Source organism: Azolla caroliniana, unplaced genomic scaffold (assembly GCF_043228905.1).
Source record: "Azolla caroliniana isolate FFs.n. ecotype wild unplaced genomic scaffold, voAzoCaro1.0.p SCAF_7, whole genome shotgun sequence".
NCBI classification, from domain to species: domain Eukaryota; kingdom Viridiplantae; phylum Streptophyta; class Polypodiopsida; order Salviniales; family Salviniaceae; genus Azolla; species Azolla caroliniana.
Window position 1 is genome coordinate 20065444 of NW_028230442.1, and position 22955 is coordinate 20088398.

At 38.3% G+C, this 22955-nt stretch overlaps 3 protein-coding genes across 3 annotated transcripts; 1 reads left to right on the top strand and 2 right to left on the bottom strand.

Annotated features, from left to right (window-relative positions):
- Positions 1–1206: 1206 nt before the first annotated feature.
- LOC147862260 (pentatricopeptide repeat-containing protein At2g33680-like) lies at positions 1207–4147 on the bottom strand. The gene has a single exon (XM_087322046.1). The coding sequence runs from the start codon at positions 3901–3903 to the stop codon at positions 1333–1335; it is 2571 nt and encodes an 856-aa protein (XP_087178172.1). The 5' UTR covers positions 3904–4147; the 3' UTR covers positions 1207–1332.
- Positions 4148–5392: 1245 nt separating this feature from the next.
- On the bottom strand, positions 5393–8272 carry LOC147862261 (pentatricopeptide repeat-containing protein At1g15510, chloroplastic-like). The gene is made up of 2 exons (XM_087322869.1): positions 7931–8272; positions 5393–7840 (listed from the first exon to the last, which is right to left on the bottom strand). Exon 2 carries the CDS (start codon positions 7547–7549, stop codon positions 5480–5482), a length of 2070 nt encoding a protein of 689 aa, XP_087178995.1. The 5' UTR covers positions 7550–7840; positions 7931–8272; the 3' UTR covers positions 5393–5479.
- Positions 8273–13959: 5687 nt separating this feature from the next.
- On the top strand, positions 13960–22908 carry LOC147862262 (putative pentatricopeptide repeat-containing protein At3g15130). The gene is made up of 2 exons (XM_087322108.1): positions 13960–15684; positions 19940–22908. Exons 1-2 carry the CDS (start codon positions 14014–14016, stop codon positions 22223–22225), a joined length of 3957 nt encoding a protein of 1318 aa, XP_087178234.1. The 5' UTR covers positions 13960–14013; the 3' UTR covers positions 22226–22908.
- Positions 22909–22955: the final 47 nt, after the last annotated feature.

Consider the following 22955-nt stretch of genomic DNA (forward strand, 5'->3'; position numbering starts at 1 on the left):
AGAGAGACTAAAGTCTAGCTCAAACCATGAAAAATGAAGAAGAAGAAGAAAAAAAAAACACTTCATAACTTTTGCTTTTATACTTACTTTTTCAATTTGGCATATATATGTCTTTATCATGGGGCTTTCTCCTTCACTTTGTGGGTATCCCTCTCTTCACCTTAGGTTGATGTTAGGGTGATGAGACACACAATTAAGGCATGCACAATTGGATACACATTACAGAGAACCTATAGAGATAATATGTACCTACTATCATTCATATGCAACAAATAGACTAGACTACACACATTGTAAATAAATATGGAAATAAGTAGAAACATAGTCTCGATCGTGTAATAGTTTCTCTCTGGTGGAAGCCAGTAAAAAAAATAAAGATGAAGAGAGGGAGAGACCAAATTATGTTTGTATTGGGTATTTTTGGTATAATATAGAATCTCTCCTTTGAGTTACAATGATCTTTACAAGAAGGGAGAGAATGAGAATGAGAGACTAATTTAATTGATCAACGACCATTCAATAGTTTGTATCATTTCAGAATTCTATACTACAATCTTCGAAGATCAGTTGATACAGTTGTCAAGTGGAGACTAGACGATCATACTTCCAACCCCTACATTCCATTGGTGTCATCTGGAAAAGTAATGCAATTCGAAAGAATTCCAACCCTTACATTTCACAAAGTCATCTACTTAAGTAGAATTAGAATTAGAATTTTTATCGTCCATAAAGTAATGCTGAGTAGTGAGATTCAAAACCCAGTGCATGCATTGATAAGAGTATGGCAACTCCGATGTTGTCTCATGTCTGAAGCAATTATTTGCATATTTTATTTTTCCATCAAAAACCAAAAGGTCACGTTGTACAAGTATTGATGTAAGGATTCATATACATCTCCCAATAGAAATGAGGCATCAACAATGAGAAACACCTGATCCAGTAAGACTAGCATAACAAGTAAGGAAGCTGTGGATCAGTGGTGCTGATATGATTGTATATGATTCATAGGGGATATTGCCAAGTCTTCTGAGGGTAAAATGCTGGAATTCACCATATCACATACTAAAATTGTGCCAACTGGAATTCAACATCATGTTCAACCAATCATATGCAAGGCATTCTTATTGTCCTCTAAAACTTCAATCACTTGTGAACAAAACTGTTAACCTTCTATTACTTTTTGACTAAGTAATAGGTCTTAAGTCAACAAGGTTCAAATCACACACCTTCAAAGGTTACCTGGATCTTGTAGCAACCAAATGGGCTGGAGGATACATGTAGTTTCCCTTGTCAAATTTGACCCTTGTCATGCCTAACTAAGCACATTCCTTTCTAGTTTCTTCCAACCATCATTTTTCGTCTCATGGCTTCAATACTTTCAGCATCTTCTTGCATGCCAGAAGCTGCATAGAGGTTAGCCATTAAGATATAGGATGAACTCGAGCTATCATCAAGTTGCATTGCTTGATTGAATGCCAAGATCCCTAGCTTCACATTTCCCCATCTTTGACAAGCAGTTAACAATCCACGCCATACCGGAAGATAACTTGAAGAAGGCATTGTTTTGATCATCGAAACGACCCTGTCAAAGTGTCCAGTACATCCCAATGAAACAGCCATGCAAGTGTGATGCTCTAAGCTTGGTGTAATGCCATAGTATTTGCTCATACTCTGGAAGTATGTTTGAGCATCATCCAAGAGTCCAGAATGAGTACATGCATTCAAGACACAGAGGAACGTTACTTCATCCGGAAAGAGGCCCTCACCTTGCATATGTTCAAAACACCACAATGCTTTGTGGCCTTGCCCTTGTTGGGCATACCCAGCAATAAGTGCCGACCAAGAGAATACATTTCTAATGGGAAGACCTTCGAGCACTAGGTGCGCTTTCTCAAGCACACCACATTTTGCATACATGTCCACCACGGCAGTTCCAAGCATAACATCTTTCTTCAATAAACCCTTGTTCAATATCAAGTTGTGGATTTCTTTTCCCTTGTCAATAGCTCCTATGCTACCACAAGCCTTTAAGATAGAAAGGAAGGTGACCGCATTTGGACATATATACTCACCTTGCATCTGTTCAAAACAGTTTATTGCTTCATGAGCATGCCCTTGCTGGGTATATCCGGCTATTAATGCTGACCATGAAACTACATCTCGGAGAAAAAGTTCATTGTGCACTTCTCGTGCTTTCATGACCACACCGCATGTTGTATACATATCTATCAAAGCATTCCCAAGGACAACATTATGCTTAAGAAGTCCCCTCCTCAATATCTCATCATGAATCTTGATTCCATAACCAATAGCACCCACATTACCACATGCCTTCAACATGCAAGCAAATGTGATTTCGTTTGGAGAGAGACCCTCACTTTGCATCTGTTTGAAACATTTCAATGCTTCGTTGAGTCGGCCTTGTACAGCGTACCCAGCAATCATTGCTGACCAAGTCACTACATTCCGAACTGCAAGCTCATCAAGCACTTCTTGTGCTTTTGCAAGCATGCCACATTTAGCATACATATCCACCAAAGTGGTGCAAAGCACAATATCTTTCTTTAGCCAGTTCTTTCTATCCATCATATCATGAAAATTTTCACCCTTTTCAATAGCTCCAACGCTGCCACATGCCTTCAATATGCCGACAAATGTGACAGGATCCGGAGGAAGGCCTTCTATCTGCATTTGTTCTAAACATTCTAGTGCTTGCGAAGCTTGTCCTCGTTGAGCATATCCTACAATTAATGCATTCCAAGAGACCACATTTCGAACATGAAGCTCATCGTGCACCTGTTGTGCTTCCACAAGCATGTTACATTTGATATACATATCCACCAAAGAAGTACCAAGCACAATGTCTTTCTCTAGCATGCCCCTATCTATAATCCTACAATGAATTTGTTTGCCCTTGTTGATTGCTCCAATAGCACCACAAGCATTCAAGATTCCAATGATGATAACTCCATCAGGAGACATACTCTCTACTTGCATCCTCTCAAAACAATTCAGTGCTTCATGACCTTGTTCATGTTGGGCATACCCTGTAATCAAAGAAGACCAAGAGATCCCATCTCGAACAAAAAGCTCGCTGTGAACTTGTCGTGCTTTCTCGAGAATCCCACATTTGGCATACATTCCAATCAAAGCATTTGCAAGCACAATATTCTTCTCGAGAAACCTCTTCCTAACAATCTCACAATGAACGTGGATACCTTTCACAATAGCTCCAATGCTACCACATGCCTTCAAGATGGAAATAAAAGTGATTGCATTTGGAGAGAGACCCTCACTATACATTTCTTCGTAACAATTCAATGCTTCTTGGGATTGTCCATGTTGGGCATATCCGGAAATCAAAGCCGACCAAGAGATAACATCTCGGACTCGGACTGTATCATGCAGTTGGTGTGCTTCTATAAGCATGCCACATTTAGCATACATATCCACCAAAGCGGTGGCAAGACACATATTGTTTTCTTCAAAAATGCCTCTATATACAATTTCCATGTGAATTTGCATACCTTTCTCCATGCATCCTATATTACCAGACACTTTTAACATACAGATGAATGTTACAGAGTCTGGACAAACACCTTCTTTGTGCATACTTTCAAAGCATTTTAGGGTTTCGTGAACTTGGCCATGTTCAACATACCCTGTTATGAGAGAATTCCATATAACTATATTCTGGCCACGGAAATCATCATAAAGATTCTTAGCTCTTTCAATCATACCACATTTAGCATACATTGTGATCAAAGCGCTAACCAGAAAAGGGCTCTTTGCAAGTAGCCCTTTTTGTGTAATATCACCATGAATTTGAATACCTTTCTGAATATCTTTTTTCCTGGCACAATCCTTAAGTAAGGAAACAAACGCTTTATTACTAATCTCCATGGCTATGGCTCTGTTTTTCCACACTCACGTGAATATTTGGTAAACTGACAAGATTTTTGACATCAAAAGTCTGTTATGGTAAGTTCGGTTTGGATCACCTTGTTTTATTATTTCAAAAAGTTCAATCTAACATGGTTTGGTTCGTTAATTCAATAAGGTCTGCAATTCTAGCAATGAATCCAACTGATTGATTGCTAGCAACTAACGAGTAATTGTAAGCTGTTGATACGTAATTTGCATTCAACCTTTAACCACATTCTAGGAATCGAACCTGGCAACTCAAGATAAGAAATAGTTTACCTCTGGTTGCTGCTATGTCTTGTTCGAACGAAGATTCTATGAATTAAAAAAATTCCTTATAAAAAGTTGTCATTAAGGTCTGTGATTGAGTTCTTGTAGAAACATATTTTCATCCATATATCCAAACTATTTGGTGAGATATCGCTCATTCATCATAGCAAAATCACGTATTATTTAACGCCAAAAACACCTACTAACATGTTCTAGGTTGTACATTAATGTGGCCCATCATTATTGTGACAACTTGTTTGAGAACATCACATAAGAAATTAAGAAATCCATCATTATTTCAATAATAAGTTTTCATTAGTTTGACATAGATATATTGTGTGCTTTCATGACTTTGGAGGGTATTTGCCTCACCATAAGACATGGGGAAAAGAACCCTCAGCAAGCAACGTAAACCAAGTTGATTCTCATGTGACAAAAATGTGTTTACATGTAGGAAATATTAGTGAAGTAGTCATAACCTATCTCCCATTTGAATAGGGCAAATCAATGCATCATATTTTGCATATTATATACAAAGTTGGCAAGTAATGCATCTCACCTTAATATGTGCATTAGTTAAGCACTTTGATGACTTTGTTGTTGCTCTAAAGTCTAGGTTAGTTGTTTCAATGTATTAGGTAAGTAAAACAGCAGCAATGTTTTATATTGCTACCATAGTTGCAACACACCATACCATGATCAAATCTGTTGGTTTGGTAGGCATACATTAGATTAAAATTTCCCATGAAAGCGTATCGGTCACATATCAACTTGAATAGTGAATGCTATGGTAACAATATAGTTATCAATGGGCAATGGTGTTCCTTTTCTTTTTTCACATCAATGTTCTTGTTCAAAACCATGATTGTTCATCTCCAAATTTCATAGACAAAGCCACACGACATATGCTATATGTTTGGATTCACATTTCTACAAACAGTTCCACGTACTCTTTCTCATGTGCCACTCAAAAGCACTCCTGATTGATCATCGCAATTAGACTCCACTCCAATAGTCTTTATTATTCATCCCCCCCATACAAAATGTTCAACATCTTGGCATACTATCATGTCAGTTAATTAAAGTTGAAAAACTCAATGATGGATTCTCATCTCATTCCTCGAGCACCATTTTGATTCTCCAGAGGCATCATTTTCATTCTAAAATCATATGTAGTAAAAGAGTCACATATGGAATCTCATGTCATTCTCCAGAGGCATCATTTTCATTCTAAAATCATATGTAGTAAAAGAGTCACATATTTTCAGCTGCATAACTTTGACATTTATGTATGCATCTCTATTTTGAGAATATCTTGAAAGCAGAATTCTTCAGACATTTCTGAGCTCTTGAAAGCAGCATTTTTCAGCCTCGTAGCATTAACCTTTTCAGCATCGTCTTGCATACCAGCAGCTGTATAAATACTTCCCATAAGAACATATGCCGCAGTACTCGTATGATCCAATTGTATCACATTATCATAAGACAATCTTCCAAGCTCCACATTTCCCCATTTTCTACAAGCAACCAATAATGCAAGCCACAGGGCAGGGTGGTCAGAAGATGGCATTGATTTAATCACTGACATAGCCTTCTCAAATTGACCTACACATCCGGAAACTACCACCATGCAAGTATGATGCTCTAAATCTGGTGTTATGCCATATGTCTTAGTCATCTTATTAAAGTAGATTTGGGCCTCATCTAATAGTCCTTTGTGACCACATGCCGTGAGGACGCACAGGAAAGTGATTGCATCCGGCGAGAGATCCTCTCCTTCCATGCGCCGGAAACAGTTTAATGCTTCATCTACTTCACCTTGCTGAGCATAGCCTGCTATTAATGCATTCCAACATGCTACGTCTCGGATAGAAAGACTTTCAAGAATTTGTTGTGCTTTTGCAAGCATGCCACATTTGGCATACATATCGACCAAAGCTGTGCCAAGGATTATGTTTTTCTCAATTAAACCCATACTCAGAATCTCATCATGAATATATTTGCCCTTGTGAATAGCTCCAATACTCCCACAAGCCTTTAAGACACAAATGAATGTGATGGCATCTGGGAAAAAACCCTCATTTTGCATTTGATCAAAAGAAGTTAGCGCCTCATGAACTTGATCCTCTTGAGTGTACCCTGCAATTAAGGCAGACCAAGAGACTAAGTCCCGAACAGGAAGCTCTTCCAACACTTTACGAGCTTTTACGAGCTCACTACATTTGGCATACATATCTACCAGAGCAGTGCCAAGAATGATGTTTTTCTCTAACAATCCCCTCTTCACAATCTCTTCATGAACATGTTTTCCTTTATCAATGTCTCTTATACTAGCACAAGCTTTCAATATGCATGCAAACGTGACTGCCTCTGGAGAGAAACCTTCGTTTTGCATCTGTTTAAAGCAATCCAAAGCTTCATGATCTTGCCCTCTCTGAACATACCCTGCGATGAGAGCATTCCAAGAGACCACACTTCTATTCACAAGTTTTTCATGTATTTCATGTGCCTTCGAAAGCACACCAAATTTTGCATACATATCAACCAGTGCAGTGCCAAGAATAGCATTTGTCTCAAGTAAGTTGAGGCTGATAATCTCATCGTGAACTTGATTTCCCTTATTAATATCACCAGTGCTTCCACAAGCTTTCAAAATACAGCTAAAAGTGATCGCATCCGGAGAGAGACCTTCTCCTTTCATCTGTTCAAAGCAATGGAGAGCTTTATGGCCTTTCCCTTGTTTAACATAACCCACAATTAGTGCTGACCAAGAGACGACATCTCGAACTGGGAGCTCTTCGAGCACTTGTTTTGCTTTTGAAAGCATGCCAAATTTGGCATACATATCCACCAGCGCAGTACCAAGCATGATGTTATTTTCTAGCAATCCTCTACGAAGAATCTCATCATGAATTTTCTTTCCCTTATCAATTGCTCCAATGCTACCACATGCCTTCAAAACACACATAAAAGTGACTTGATCTGGAGAGAAACCCTCTCTTTGCATACTCTCTAAACACAAGAAAGTTTCATGGCCTTTTCCTTGTTGAGCATAGCCACCTAACAGAGCATTCCAAGAGACTAAGCTTCGGAATCGAAACTCATCGTGCAAATGTTGTGCTTTTGCAAGAAGACCACATTTCACATACATATGAATTAAACTACTTGCTATATAGGGGTTCTTTTCAAGCAAGTCCTTTGTCAAGACCTCGCGATGTATCCTTTCTCCTTTACATAAATCTCTCTTCCTACCACAAGTTTTGAGCAATTCCACTATTTTGCATTCCTCCTCCCTGCTTACTCTTCTTCCCAAATCCCTCGCAAGAGACCCTAGGGTTGCTCGGCTACCATCCATGTATCCTTTCACTTTTGGACAAATCTCTCTTCCTACCACAAAGTTTTGAGCAATTCCACTATTTTGTGTTCTTCCTCCACATCTACACTTCTTCGCAAGACCCTTCCAAGATGCTCTAGAGTTGCTCGTCTACCATCTATGTATTCTTTCCCCTTTACACAAATCTATATTCTTACCATAAGTTTTAAGCAATTCCATTATTTTGCATTCTTCCTCCATGTCTGCTCTTCTTCCCAAGCCCCTTGCAAGATGCCCTAGCATTGCTCGGCTACCATCCATTGATAGATAGATCTAAAATGGTCACCTCATAGAAAAGTTGTGAGTTTAGCTTAAAAACTCGAGGATTACAGGGATGTTGAAAGGATGGAAGCCTAAGCATACCTTCTCAGATGTGCTGCTTTGTTCTTCTTCCTTCCCCTTTGTTCTCCCCTGTTCCCTTCCTCTCTCCTCTGCTCTGGTCCATTGGGTTCTCTTTCTCTCCAATTCTAATGTGTAGCCAGAGACTGAGAGAAAATTGGCCATGGTAAGAGAGATTTCTTCTTCTTCCTTCTCCCCTGTTCTCTCCTCTGTTCTCCTACACTATTCTCCCTGTTCCTCTGTTCTCTCCATTGCTCTGTCTGGTCCAATTGGGTTCCCTTTCTCTCTAATTCTAATGAGAAATCAGATGCCAAGAAAATTGGACATGGTAAGAGAGATTTCTCCCTAGTTCTCCCTGTTCCTCTGTTCTCTCTCCTTTGCTCTGTCTGGTCCATTGGGTTCTCTTTCTCTCTAATTCTAATGAGAAATCATATACTAAGAAAATTTGGCCATGGTAAGAAAAACCAAGTTGGCTCAAGCATAGTGAACCATACGTTCCATACGTGCATTCTCATTCTCGAGAATGGTTCAATCATTCGCGTAAGAAAAACACCCTCAAATAATGATAAATGCCATACTTTTGGATTTATTATTTATTATTTATTATGAGGTAAATAAGCCTAAGAAAAACATTAAAAAAATGGGAGAAAAAAAGAAAGAGAATGTTTGAATAACATTCGCATTCGTTTTCCAACGTAGGAAAACGAATGTTATGCTAGACGAACACGAATTTTACATACTATGCTTAGAAGTTGTCAAAAAAGAGCGAAAGAGACCACTAGCAATTGGCCATAGTTCAGTTTGAACCGAATCGAACCGCGAAACCACAACTTAATGGTTTGAACGGTTTGGTTTGGTTCAGGTTCAGGTTTCTGTAAACTATTTGGTTTCAGTTCGGTTAGAGCCTTTATCAGTTTAACGGTTTTTGGTAAAAATGATTTGAAATTGTAGTTCAAACAATTTAAATGGTTTGACAGTTTAGGATTGACATTCGATAATTTTCTTAATTTTTTTTTTTTTACATTTGAAGCCTAATTTTGATCTTTTAAGAAAAATCTTTAATTTTTGACAAATTTAAATTTTTTTTAAATGAAAATGTGAAATTTTGAATTTTGACCTAACTTGAAAACCAAAACGAAACCGCGAAATTGCAGTTTGAACGGTTTAATGGTGTCGCGGAAATCCGCACGTGCGTGTCGGATAGGACAGGACCACAAAGGGTCTTGGACTAGGGAGTAAGAGGAGGGAGAGAAGCTTGGGAGTTCAACCGAGAAGGAAAAGAAAGATTAAGATTCAAGAGAATAAGATTTAAACAAGACAAGATACATTATGGAAAGCACCACACCAATTACAACCGTGGTCGTGTAGGCCGAATGTAAATCCTCTAGATGAAACCCTAACCGGATAGGGGGGGGGGGAAAAAAGACAACGAATGAAACCCCTAAATGAGATCCTAAAACCCAAAATTCCGAAACCCTAATGGCAACCCAAAGAAACCCAAAAAGTGGAAGCCCCTCAAAAGTGACCCCTCACTCCCTTTTATAGTAGTAAGGGGTAAGACACATTACATAAAGAGGAGTCAAATCCCCTTTCCTTTAATGGGGAATATCTCCCATGATCTTAAATCGGTGGGCCTTTAAATCTCTCCCCTCACGCTTTCAATGCCATTGCCCATCATATTTGTACCCCCACGTACTCCCCTTTCCTATGTGCCCATGTGCACACAAGTCCACATCATCATATTTACACTTAACGAATTTTCGTAGAGCACCTTACACTTTACATTTGCTTATTTACTCTTAGGTTACGAATTTAATAAGTATATGTGCTACGTTGCACATCTCATTTTATTCGTTCTGCTTGTGTTTTCCCACCATGGCCAAAAATCCTCACAACAACGGTTTAAAGGTTTGAAAGTCTCTAAAACCATTTGGTTTGAGCTAGAATTTTTTGTAATGGTTCGGTTAAAACGGTTTCGTGGTTTGGTTACGAATTTAGGTTACAAATTTAATAAGTATATGTGCTACATTACACATCTCGTTTTATTCGTTTTGCTTGTGTTTTCCCACCATGGCCAAAAATCCTCACAACAACGGTTTAAAGGTTTGAAAGTCTCTAAAACCATTTGGTTTGAGCTAGAATTTTTTGTAATGGTTCGGTTAAAACGGTTTCGTGGTTTGGTTACGAATTTAGGTTACGAATTTAATAAGTATATGTGCTACGTTGCACATCTCGTTTTATTCGTTCTGCTTGTGTTTTCCCACCATGGCCGAAAATCCTCATGACAACGGTTTAAAGGTTTGAAAGTCTCTAAAACCATTTGGTTTGAGCTAGAATTTTTTTGTAATGGTTCGGTTAAAACAGTTTCGTGGTTTGGTTTAAGTTTCAAAATTTTAAAACGGTTTGAGTTTGCAACTCACGAACTGAACTGTTGTCGATTGTTAAAGACCACCAAGAGAGAGTGCGCACGAAAAGTGACCTTAGGAGATGCCTTCTAGAGAGAGAGCGTGGAAGTGGCCTTAGGAGATGTGTTCTAATGCATGGACTAGAAAATGTGGTGGAATTACATTTACAACCAGTAGGTCGTTCTATTCTTACGAATGATCACAAAAATCTAAATGAGCACAAGTCGTCTCGATGTAAACTGCTAGGTAGAAATCTAGGTGCTTTTCTAGTAAGTTCGGTACTTAAGAGTCATACTACTAAGACACCTTGTAAGTTAAATGACATAATGATTGAAGAGTTAGGATTTCGAGGTGATACAATCTTTTGCATGGGTTGCGGAAATGTGACGGAATTGCTTTGGCCCGTGAGCAAATACACGAGCACAAGTTGGGTGCAGAAAGAGTTGGTTCCACTTTATGTCCACAAGGGTAGCCTTGGATCAACAAGTCGTGGTACTAGCAGAGACCATAATTCTGTGACACCTAGTAAGTTAAAGGACTAATAAGGAGAGAAGAGTTAGGATTTCGAGGTGATAACAATGCCTGAGCACAGTTTGAGAATTTATTGCTAGTGGAAAGAAATGGGTGAACCTTAGGATGTTCGTGAAAGTAATGCTAATAGGAAGGATCAAGGTTTTCATTTCCAACAAGGAGTGGATGTGGCAGAACGACGTAATTTGAAGGATGTTCTACATGCTATGGGTTTCTGAAGTTGTGTGAGCATACAAGTGGTTCATTGTCTTCATGAATACGAGGTTGTTTCAAGAGAATGGAGGGAATGTAGAACCAAGTTGAAAGCTTGTTTACTCAAGAGATACAAGACGTTGTGAAGCAATGGTTGAAGTTTCAATTGGACCTACGGTTTTAATACATGACGCAACTTTTGATGATAGCATACATGGTGGAGTGATCATGAATAATCACAGTACGACAAAAGAAGCACTACAAGTTGCAAAATCTTCTAGATGTGGTTTGTTTGTTGTAAGCAAGTTGTGCATATTGAGAACTGATGAAATGAACCATAAAAACAACATAGAAGTTCTGTTGTGGGAGAGTTTCACTAAGAATGAGTAACGAGAAGAGAGAAACATAAGTTAATGAATGATCGAAGTCAAAAGTGGCAAGGAGCAGATCATTACAATTAAAAAATCTGACATAATTTGCCTATATGTACATACATAGTTGACTTTGCAAACATGCATACTTTTGGGTTTTCTGAACATTTAGTTACCATTTTGAATCATTACCTTAATTGAAGGTAACAAATCTAGGTAAAAGTGTGGAGGATGTTGAAGGAAAATCTAATACATAAAAAAAGAATCTTCTATTTCTTTATCGAGTTGTTTTGAGGAGAATCCAAAACCCCTCTCAAAATGTGGCATTTACATTTCAACATCCTTATGAATCGCGCTTTCATCAATTTTTGATTTCTATATCCATATTATTTCCCAACCATAAAAAGGGGTCTATCAACAATTGCTAACTGAAGTGCCTCTTAGACCAATATAAGGAGACCTAACAATTGGAGGCTCGTCAAAAAGGCAATAAAGAGTTTTGTGTATTAAATATATTTAAAATTTGAGAAACATCATTTGAGGGACAAAATCCCTATGTTTCGATGAATTGATGGTTTGCTTTGTACATTAGATCATAATAGATGAGCAATTCTTTTAAGCTTTCTTAAGGCACACATAAATGTATGCATATATAACCTTCCTTGCAATAACATCGAATCCATAGTGATACTAAAACACACATTTCCAAATAAGATGATACAAATTAATGCAAATGCTAAACAAGAAAATACATTTTAATGTACACTATACATGCAATGCATTCAACGAAATGCATAAGCATTACAAAAAATTGTATGCAAAGCATCATTCAAAACATGTGAAACATAAACCACATGACACACAAAAAGCTGTATATGTTTTTTCAAGAGGGATTTTCAAGATTATACATTTTATAAATATGCCTTCCTTTATGCTAGTTTTGCTACAAAAGTATTCAAAGATTTAGATTTTACCAACAAGTTTTCAAACCAAGTTCTTCAAAACAACATATCAACTTGTACGTGAGAATATCAACGTTTGGTTCTCAATTAAGGACCAAGGCACATGGATCGATGGTTACAACCCTTAACTTGAAAGTTAAGTATTATAATTTATCATCCCATTAAAAATCTATTACTAATCATTAGGTAAAATAAAAGTAAAAGAAAGGTAAATAGATTGCATAGAAGAACTCAATCCTCCTTATAACCCTTGAGCTATGATCAAGAGAAAGCTAACCTACCACGAACGTTCAATACTAATGGATATTAGGATGACTAGTACCTTGGAATAGGTAATACGATCATTGTGACGAAATCCGAGCCCGCAACATTGGTGTCTCAGGACTTTAGCTTTTCAATGTAATGTGTTTTATGAGGGTATGTAGGTCTTATATTTATACTTCTTCTTAGACCACTTGAATAGATATGATTTTCGAAAAGACTCTCTAATCATTAGTTATCATGATCATGATAGTGCATGCACTTATCATTCCTTCTATCCAATCACATTTGTCAGTTTCTAACATTAGTGAACATATTGTTGACGAATGTTTTGTAAATATTAGTGTCCTACCCTCACCTATGTTATGTATTTATTATCACTAGTGAAGTCTTTATTAATCTAACTCTAAATGTCTCGTGAAGAACTTAACCAACAATGAAATGAAGCTACCCAACAAACTTAACCTCTGATGATTCAATTAATTATTATCCATTCTAATACAAGTGCTTAAGGACTTAAGGTACAATACTTAAGCCCTCAGCCAAGATGATCAGAGTAACATTAGTGGTTAATAACAGATAGAGAATATAAGCACTCTAGCGTAAGTGACGAGAAAGGGAACAAGAAGAAATATCAAAAGGCACACAAAGTGATCATTTTTAGAGCCTTATACGATGCTTTCTTGCTATATAATTTACAAGTTGGTCAAATGGGATTATTAAGCTTTTCAAAACATAGAACACTTTAGACATTTCCACACAAGGATGGCCATAATAAAGGCATTCTATTTTAGGTTTCGATTTTTTGGTCCTCTTTTATTTACATATGGACTTTTGTCTATTGTGCATATGGTGGTGGTTGGAAGTGTGCTACCAAGTGCCTAACAATTGGCCCGAGATCCTATTTGAGTGTGAATTGCATCCAAGAGCTCATGTGAATCCAAAATGGCGGACATTCTCTGAGCTCCCACAACCCGTAGTTTGTCCCATTAAGACCCCCCTTCAACATTACTAATGATCTGTTAATTTCTCGAATCTTTATAATGATACCTCTCAACTTTCGAAAATTTACCAAAATAGCTCCCAAATTTTGATTAGGCATAATTAGGCAATCAATCAAGGAATTATCTCACACCAAGATATTATTAGGTAATTAATTAGGATATTATCTCAATTTTTTGATTAGGCTTAATTAATTGGTTAACCCAACCGATTATTCTACTAAATTACGCATTAATCGCTAGATGGTGGATTAAAAGTATAGTTAATCAAGCTGTTATTTTGGTAATGCTAACTAAAACTAGCAGTGGAAAAGGAGAAGAGGTGAAAAGGAGAAGAGGGTCTTGTCTCTCCACAATGGATCCTCTGAGGAGGAGACAGATTTGATGGTTTTGTGGAGCTTCTCTGAAGGGATGCATAACAGTATGAAGGCGGTCCATGCTGTGAAGCACAATCAAGATGCTAGTTATGTGGCCTTACTCAAGAGATGTGCCCAAAACAAGGATTTGCATAGAGGTTCTAGTCTACATGCTGATATCATGAGAAGAGGTCTACTTGACAAGAACCCTCATCTAGCGAATACGTTGATCAGTATGTATGCCAAATGTGGTGCCTTTGAAATAGCACAAACCGTCCATAGCGATATTCTCGCGCCTGATATTGTCTCTTGGAATGCACTCATTTCAGGATATGCATATCAAGGGCAGAGCCATGAAGCATTGCATTGTTTCGAGGAAATGCAAAGAGCGGGGAGACTTTCGCCGAATGAGATTACATTTGCTTGTGCCTTGAAGGCTTGTAGTGGTGTCAGAGCTATCGATAAGGGCCAACAAATCCATTATGAGATTGTGAGGAGGGGCTTGCTAGAGAAAAAGATCATGCTTGGGTCTGCTTTGGTTGATATGTATGTTAAATGTGGTATGCTTGTCAAAGCACAACAAGTGCATGATGAAGTTCCGCTTCGGAATGTTGTCTCATGGTCAGCATTGATTGCAGGGTATGCACAAGAAGAGAAAGGCTATGAAGCACTTGATTGCTTCGAACACATGAGAAATGAAGGCTTATCTCCGAATGCGATCACCTTTGTTTCCATTCTGAAAGCTTGTGCAAGCATTAATGATTTTGAGAAAGGGAAACGGATTCATGATGAGATCGTTGCTCGTGGCTTGCTCAAGGAAAATGTCTTACTTGTTACGGCTTTGGTCGACATGTATGCCAAATGTGGTGCACTTGCAAATGCACAGGAGGTTCTTGAGGAGCTCCACATCCGGGACATAGTCTCTTGGAATGCACTCATTTCTGGGTACTCTCAAGGGAAACAAAGTTATGAAGCACTCAAATGTTTAGAAAGGATGCAAAATGAGGGCCTGTCTCCAGATGTGGTCACTCTCACTTGTGTCTTGAAGGCTTGTGGAAATATCGGAGCTATTGAAAAGGGACTGAAAATCCACGAAGCAGTTGTTGGTAGTGGATCATTAGAGAACAACGTCATGCTTAACACTGCTTTGGTTGATATGTATGCCAAATGTGGCATGCTTGCACAAGCTCAGAAACTACATGATCAGCTCTCGGCTCGTAGTGTAGGGTCTTGGAATGCATTAATAGCTGGGTATGTTGAACACGGGCAGAGTCATGAAGCACTGACATGCTTTGAATGCATGAAAGAAGAATGTTTCTCTCCGGATTCAGTTACTTTCCTTTGTGTCCTGAAGGCGTGTGGTAGCACAGGATCTATCGAGAAAGGGAAGGAAGTCCATGATAAAATTATGTGTAGTGGATTGCTTGATCAAAATATAGCTCTTGGAAGTGGTTTAGTGGATATGTATGCTAAATGTGGATGTCTTGCCAAAGCACAACAAGTTCACGATGAGCTCAATGTTCGGAGTGTAATATCATGGTCTTCTCTAATAGCAGGGTATGCTCAACAAGGGCAAGGTAAAGAAGCACTGCATTGCTTCCTGCAGATGCAATATGAAGGACTCTCTCCAAATGCTGTCACGTTCTTATGTATTATTAGCGCTTGTAGTCGATCAGGCCGATTGGAAGAGGCCGAAATGGTATTTGAAATGATGAGTAGAGAATATGACTTCATACCAAATCTAGAGCACTATGTTTGCATGATTATTACCTCTGGATGTGCGGGCAACTTTGATAAGGCTGTTGCAGTGATTCAATCGATGCCATCCCTCGATTATTGTGTAGTTTGGCTTGCATTGTTGGGTGCTTGTAGAAAGTGGGGAAATATAAAGCTTGGGAGGTTAGCCTTTGACCAGGCAGTACAAGTAGATAGTAGTTGCGCGGCATCTTATATTCTTGTAGCTAATATGTTTTCGGATGCTGGAATGCAAGTTGATGCCGAAAGGATTGAAGCTATGAGAATAAAGCATGCTACACCTTGGAAGGATCTATGGGACAATGCAAGTGGAGATGTGTGCTCAATTTCCTATGAGGATATTTCAAAGTATTTTGAAAATAAAGATATAGATGCAAAAATTGGAAGATATTACATTTAATGTGTTAAAAGAAGGATGTTCCTCAATTGAAAAAATCATGAAAGTATGTGGAATGACAGCAAGAAGACATAATATTACCATGCAAAACAGAAAGTTTGATATAGCCATTGTTAACATGTTGATTAACTAGTGGAGGTTCATGGGATCGGTGGCTACAAGATTTTGAGACGGGCTTAAAGTTGTTTGCTACTCTTTTTGCCACAAGAAGTTTCATAAGTCCACCAATGGATCCATATGTTCAAACTATATGCACTATATTGGCAACATATACAATGGTTGTGGAGGGTTATGGCAACGACATCCCCACAAATGCCATGAGTGATTAGGGTCACATTGCCTTTGAACTCCATAGCTCAGAAGTTCAAATCCCACTTTGGCCTTGGTTGATGCAAGTAGAGAAGTTTGTGTTTCCAAAGCAAAGTTGTTTTGCAAGATGCCACATCTTGATGGTAGTGACATTGTCTCGTGATTTTTGTTCAAATGATGAATCCGAAATGTGTGTCCAAGAAACCTATCATAGACGCAAAAGCAACTGCCAGGAAACATGTGTTCAAGGAACGGCTCATCAAGAAAAATAGATGATGGCGTCTTTTACCAATGCTTTGGCCCTCCACAAGGTACTGTAATATGAGGATCAACAATGCTTGGGGTTGTTTATGCTAGAACTCAAGAGACATAGGGAGAAGTTGTTGAAGGACAACAATACTACCACTCAAGCTCATTAACAAAGACTAATCACAACTTCCCGTTTGCCCATCACACTTGCCCATGCTACAAGTCAATCAAGGAGTACACAAGTGGGCTCCTGTTGGGAAATTGTAGAAGGCTTACAATAGATTGGGCAATAGTAATTTTTTGTGCATGCCCTCGTGGATCATGATCTCACCATCCTCGTATCCACAAATGAAGGCCATTATCTTCCGCCATTATAGAAAGCTTCCCTCGCGGTAGAGATGTCTCCATTCTAGAGACCTTTCGAAGACAAATCTTCGAGTCTATCTCACTTGAAAATCTACATGTATTCATAACATAATTCTTTGGTCACTTTTATTTTTATTTATTTATTGAGCGAGTTAAATTTAGTTTGCTTTGTTCTCAATTTTCAAAGACAAGACAACATTTTAAGATGTAATCTTTTGTTTGATCTTATATGCCATTTTGGCCTCTTAAAAGATGTTAATATATCTTTCCTTCTTTCTTTGTAAGGAAGCTGAAGTGACCCCAAAATGTTGAACCAAACTAATTTATGACATTTAATCAAAACTTATGTGAGCTGAAATTGAAACTACAAAGTACTCAAGAAAAGGAAACAATTGTTGACCTGGTTGCTAAAAAAGACTATGAAATGTGCTGTAATATCATTAGCAACATATAATTCATGGATGTAGTAATTCTTGAGCATTCATAGACTAGGTTCTCAAGTTTCATCCGAAAACGTCTCTCCATCAATACTTGTGCCACATGCTACAACATCTAAAACTTGCTAGCTAGCTCTATTGGTTTTGTCCCAAAGTATTTTGCATTGGTCTATATACCAAGGTGAACCTCTCCAATATGGGGATGCTTTTGAGGCTTCACACCATTGCACATTAGATGACGCTATTCTGGTTTGCATTCCCTTTCACGAACATATTCTCTAAGACAGTGTGTACAAATGGACACAAGTGTACACTAGATGCTAAAGATGGAACCCAAGAAATTTATGTGTGCATGTGCCACGTGAACAATGATCAAAAGGATTGACAATTCTACAAACTAAACATGTGGACATATGCAAATGAGCAACACGTTCTATACCATTTTGAACATTATGAAAGAATGGTGTCACGGCGATCAACAAGATAGAATAGCATTGTCTCCTCATGAAACAACAAAGCCTAACATTGCTGGATGAGACATGCTTTTCAACGAGGTGTTTAAGACATGCACATTCTGCAACTTCGATTATATTGAAGGCTTTGTTTGTGACAATTTACATAAGTATACAGTAGGATATATCAATTGTATGTTTTGCATACTACATTCCAACATTTGCCAATATCATCGATAACATCTTTAAAAAGAACATATTGTGGGTTTTTTTATTCATCCTCAACCCTTTGTCTCTCGTTTCGTTCTTTCTCTCTCTTGTGTTGGCTCGGCAAGGTACATCATAGCATCAAAAGCCATTGAATTAAGAGAACCCAAGTTCGATCCTCACCATGGGCTCTCTCTCCCTATGTGTTTTTTAATGAGGGGTAGTGTTTATGAAATAAAGGAAAACTCGAGGGTAGTCTTGTGGAATTTTGTGAAGCCGAAGTGAGAGCCCATTTGGAAGAACCCCAACTCCATTGCTGAGCTCCATTACAGGAAACAGAGGACTACAGAATAACCTGGGATCGTTAAGCAGATGTCTCCTATGCATTGATCGTTTCAGGTATGAGACACAGAGAGAGAAAAAGAGACAGATAATGATGATGTTCATGATGATGATCATGAGAGAAAGAGAGAGAGAGAGAGAGAGAGAGAGATTTTCCCATTGAATTATGAAACAAAACACCATACATGCTGAGTTATATAGATGTATAAAGATTCCCCATGATGATTCCCGAAAAGCAAAATACTAGATTTTGAGATGCCTATTAGATTCCTCGTGTTGAATCATAAAACAAAAGATTAGTGATGGTGAGATATAAATAATATTCCTAATGATGAATCCTGGAAAACAAGATCACTGATGCTGAACCTTTGAGGTCTGTAGCATTCCTGATGATGAATCATGGATGAAAAAAGATTATTGATGCTGAGTCTTCAAGTCATTATGGCATTCAGCATGGTAAATCCTCTAGTGATTTTGAGATATGGAACATTCATCAGGATTAATGCTGAAAAAAGACCAGCGGTGTTATCAGGACATAGGGAGCTAATACAAAAATATCCATGGTCTTGATGATGAATTAAATAGTAAGGACTAATAGTAAGCATTCAATATGGTGAATCCAATCTTAAACACTATTAGTAAGCATTCACCCCATGAACAAAATAGTAAGTGCTGACCACAATGGATCAAATAGTAAGAAAACATCCATGGACTTGGGACATACAGTATTCAAAATTATAATCTCTAAGGAATAAATTATAAATGCAACCCTTGAGGGATTATGAAGAGCTGAGAATATTAATGACATTGCCGGGATACAGCTAAAGAAAATATAGGATAAGGAGGTTGACAGATACAGAGGTAAAGAAGAGGTATGACAAGGAGATCAATACATAGATTGATAAATAAAAATCTTTAAAGAGATTCACACATAGATAACCTCAGAAGAAAATATGTCAAATGAGATTGGCACGCAGAGAGCTAATGAAAGTAAGATTTCTAAAGGAGACTTGGCACATACATGATAGGACTAAAGAAATGATATATCTAAAAGAGATTGGCACATAGAGGGCTAAATGGACAATATGAGAAAGAAATCTTAACGTCTCTTAAAGTTCATAATGGCCAATGAGATCTGACAGGTGTTAACTCTGTTTATGCTAACTCATCAATGTGAGTAACAAAAGAAATGTCTTTGTACTATATTTTCCGTAAAATAGATGGCTTGACATGTAATTATGAATGAAAACGGAGGACAAAGACTTCAGATTTGTGAACATAAGAAGAGTCAACATGAAAGCACTATATTACATTGTGGTATTCTGAAAAGCAGTTTACTTACAGAGTTAACAGAACAATATGACAAGAAGAGCAGCGTATAAAAATGAGAACAAAGATTTTGGATTTGCAGCATTGCTCAAGGTTTGTGCCCACAAGAAGGATCTATGTGAAGGCACTAGGCTACATGGTGATATTCTGAAAAGGGGTTTACTTGATAAAAGCCCTTACGTTTCTAGTTCTTTGGTCAGTATGTATGCAAAATGCGGTGCTCTTTCAAAGGCACAAAAGTTACATGATGATCTTCATATTCGAAGTGTAGTCTCATGGAATGCACTAATTGCTGGATATATGCAACAAGGGAAAGACCAAGAATCATTTGAATGCTTTGAACGCATGCAAAGAGAAGGTTTCTCTCCTAATGGAATCACCTTTGTTTGCATCTTGAAGATTTGTGGTCAGCAAGGAGCCATTGACAGAGGCAGAAAAGTTCATGAGGAGATTATCAGTAGAGGGTTTCTTGAGAAAGATATCGTACTTGGTACTGCTTTGGTGGATATGTATGTTAAATGCGGTGTGCTTGTCAAAGCACAACAAGTGCACAACGAACTTTACATTCGAGATGTGGTATCCTGGTCTGCATTAATTGCTGGGTATGCACAGCAAGGGCAAGGTCATGAAGCATTGAACTGTTTTGATCAAATGCATGGTGAGTGTATATTGCCAAATGCTGTAACCTTCACTTGCATTTTGAAAGCATGTGCAAACATTGGAGATGTTGACAAAGGCAGACAAATTCATGTTGCAATTGCTAGTAGGTGTTTTCTGGAGAAAGATATTGTTCTCGGCACTGCATTAGTGGATATGTACGCTAAATGTGGCGTCCTTGCAAAAGCGAAGCAAGTGCATGATGAGTTTTATGTTCGGGATGTAGTTTCCTGGTCGGCACTAATCGCAGGATATGCCCAGCAGGGTGAAGGTCATGAAGCACTGAAGTGTTATGAGACAATGCAAGGGGAGGGCCTCTTGCCAGATGTGGTCACATTCATTTGCATCTTGAAAGCCTGTGGTAGCACTGGAGCTGTTGAGAAAGGAAAGAAAATTCATGATGAGATTGTGAATAGGCAATTGCTGGAGAAAAATGTTGCACTTGGCACTTCTTTGGTGGATATGTATGCTGCATGTGGTATGCTTGTCAAAGCACAAGAAGTGCATAATGAACTTCGTGTGCGAGATGTTGTCTCTTGGAATGCATTGATTGGGGGATATACCCAGCAAGGGCAAGGTCATGAAGCACTGAACTGTTTTGAACGGATGCAAACTGCTGGTCTGTCTCCAGATGTAGTCACCTTCACTTGCATTTTAAAGGCATGTGGGAGCATAGGAGCCATTGACAAGGGCAAACAAATTCACGATGAAATCCTAACTAAGGGTTTGTTAGGAAAAGATTTTGTAATTGGCACAGCTTTGGTGGGAATGTATGCAAAATGTGGTTTGTTAGCTAAAGCACAAGAAGTGCATGATAATCTTTGTGTTCGGGATGTGGTCTCATGGTCTGCTCTAATTACAGGGTATGCACAAGAAGGACATGGGCATGAAGCATTGGAATGTTTTAAACAGATGCAAGGGGAAGGCCTTTATCCAGATTTGGTTACATTCCTATGTGTCCTGAATGCATGTAGTCGGTCAGGACTATTAGGAGAGGCTGAGATTTATTTTGGGAATATGAGGAGAGACTATGGCATTACACCAGACTTAAAGCACCATGCTTGCATGGTGGCTGGTTTGGGATATACTGGGCACTTTGAAAAAGCAATGTCGGTTATTAAAACGATGCCATCTAGAGATCATCTTCCTGTTTGGCTTGGATTGTTGGGTGCTTGTAGAAAATGGGGGAATGTGAAGCTGGGGAGGTTGGCTTTTGATCATGCATCACAACTCGATAATGGTAGCTCTGGAGCATATGTCCTCATGGCGAATATTTATGCATCTGCTGGCATGCAAAAGGATGCAGATGAGATCGAAGCTATGCGGTTGGAATATGCTGCTTGGAACAAGGCAGAAACTTCGTTGTGGGTCGATGCAACTGGAAGTGTTCATTCGTTTTCAATTGCAGATAAAAAGCACCCACAAAGTAATGATATATATGTGAAGGTAAACGATATTTTTGGGAAAATCTTGCAAGAATATGACCAGAACAAGCATTGCATGCTAGAAATTATTTCAGGTAATGATGGACAGAGTGTAATGCTAGCCATTGCGTGTGCCCTTATCAACACTTGCCAAGGTGAGACCATACACATTATGAATAATATGACACTTTGTAATGACTGCCATATTGCAATGTCGATGATATCAAAAGTAGAGGAACGGAAGATTATCTTAAAGGATGCAAAGTGCCTTCATGTTTATGAAAATGGAAAATGTCTCAATGGGGGACCAGGGTGATAAACGTGGATTTATGAAGGTTTGGTTTTACGACATTTCGAAATATACATATGTATATTTATAGTATTGTAGTCACAAGGGGTTTTATGGAACCATGTTTGGACACTTACAAGATATCTGGATGTGGGAACATATATATGTGTATCTTGAAAGGTTGTCAGAACTACTTAAAGCTGATTAAGACAGTCCAATCATTATCATCTTACTATAATCACAATAAAGACTTCGACCAAGAATTTAAACCTTGACAAATATATCGTGAACAATGTAGAGGCATTTGAGAGGCTATGCTGAGACCATCATATGGAACAGTCATTTCATGGTTGGTTGGAAAATGGACTTTTTAATGAAGTGTTTGTTTGTTGCAACATGCAAGCATATGGATTTTGAGCAGCATTGATCTGTATGCATTGTATTAGTGAACACAACTGTAAAATGCGAATTTCTTCACAAGGGCACTTATGAAACAATTTTGAAAAACAAATATTCCATGCATTTCCATCAATGGAAACAAACTAAGAATCTAGCAAACCTGGTCTTAGATACTTGCCCATCATTTTTGGAACAGTGAATGTGAACATGCCACCATGGTGTACTCTTGTAATCAAGAAAATGGAGGTAGTCTATTCCTAAACCCGCTTTTAGGTATTGGAACTGCTCATCACTTCAATTGTGGTACGTAACCAACTGTTTTAAGGAATTTCTGTTTGACTCACTACCTCCTAGATTT

What these genes read in the sequence shown, in the direction of transcription:
- LOC147862261 (XM_087322869.1), bottom strand. Translation starts at nt 7,549, where the DNA reads ATGGATGGTAGCCGAGCAACCCTAGGGTCTCTTGCGAGGGATTTGGGA.
- LOC147862260 (XM_087322046.1), bottom strand. Translation starts at nt 3,903, where the DNA reads ATGGAGATTAGTAATAAAGCGTTTGTTTCCTTACTTAAGGATTGTGCC.
- LOC147862262 (XM_087322108.1), top strand. Translation starts at nt 14,014, where the DNA reads ATGGTTTTGTGGAGCTTCTCTGAAGGGATGCATAACAGTATGAAGGCG. An exon ending in GATTGGAAGAGGCCGAAATG is followed by an intron (nt 15,685 to 19,939) that starts GTATTTGAAATG and finishes GCCCACAAGAAG; the next exon opens with GATCTATGTGAAGGCACTAG.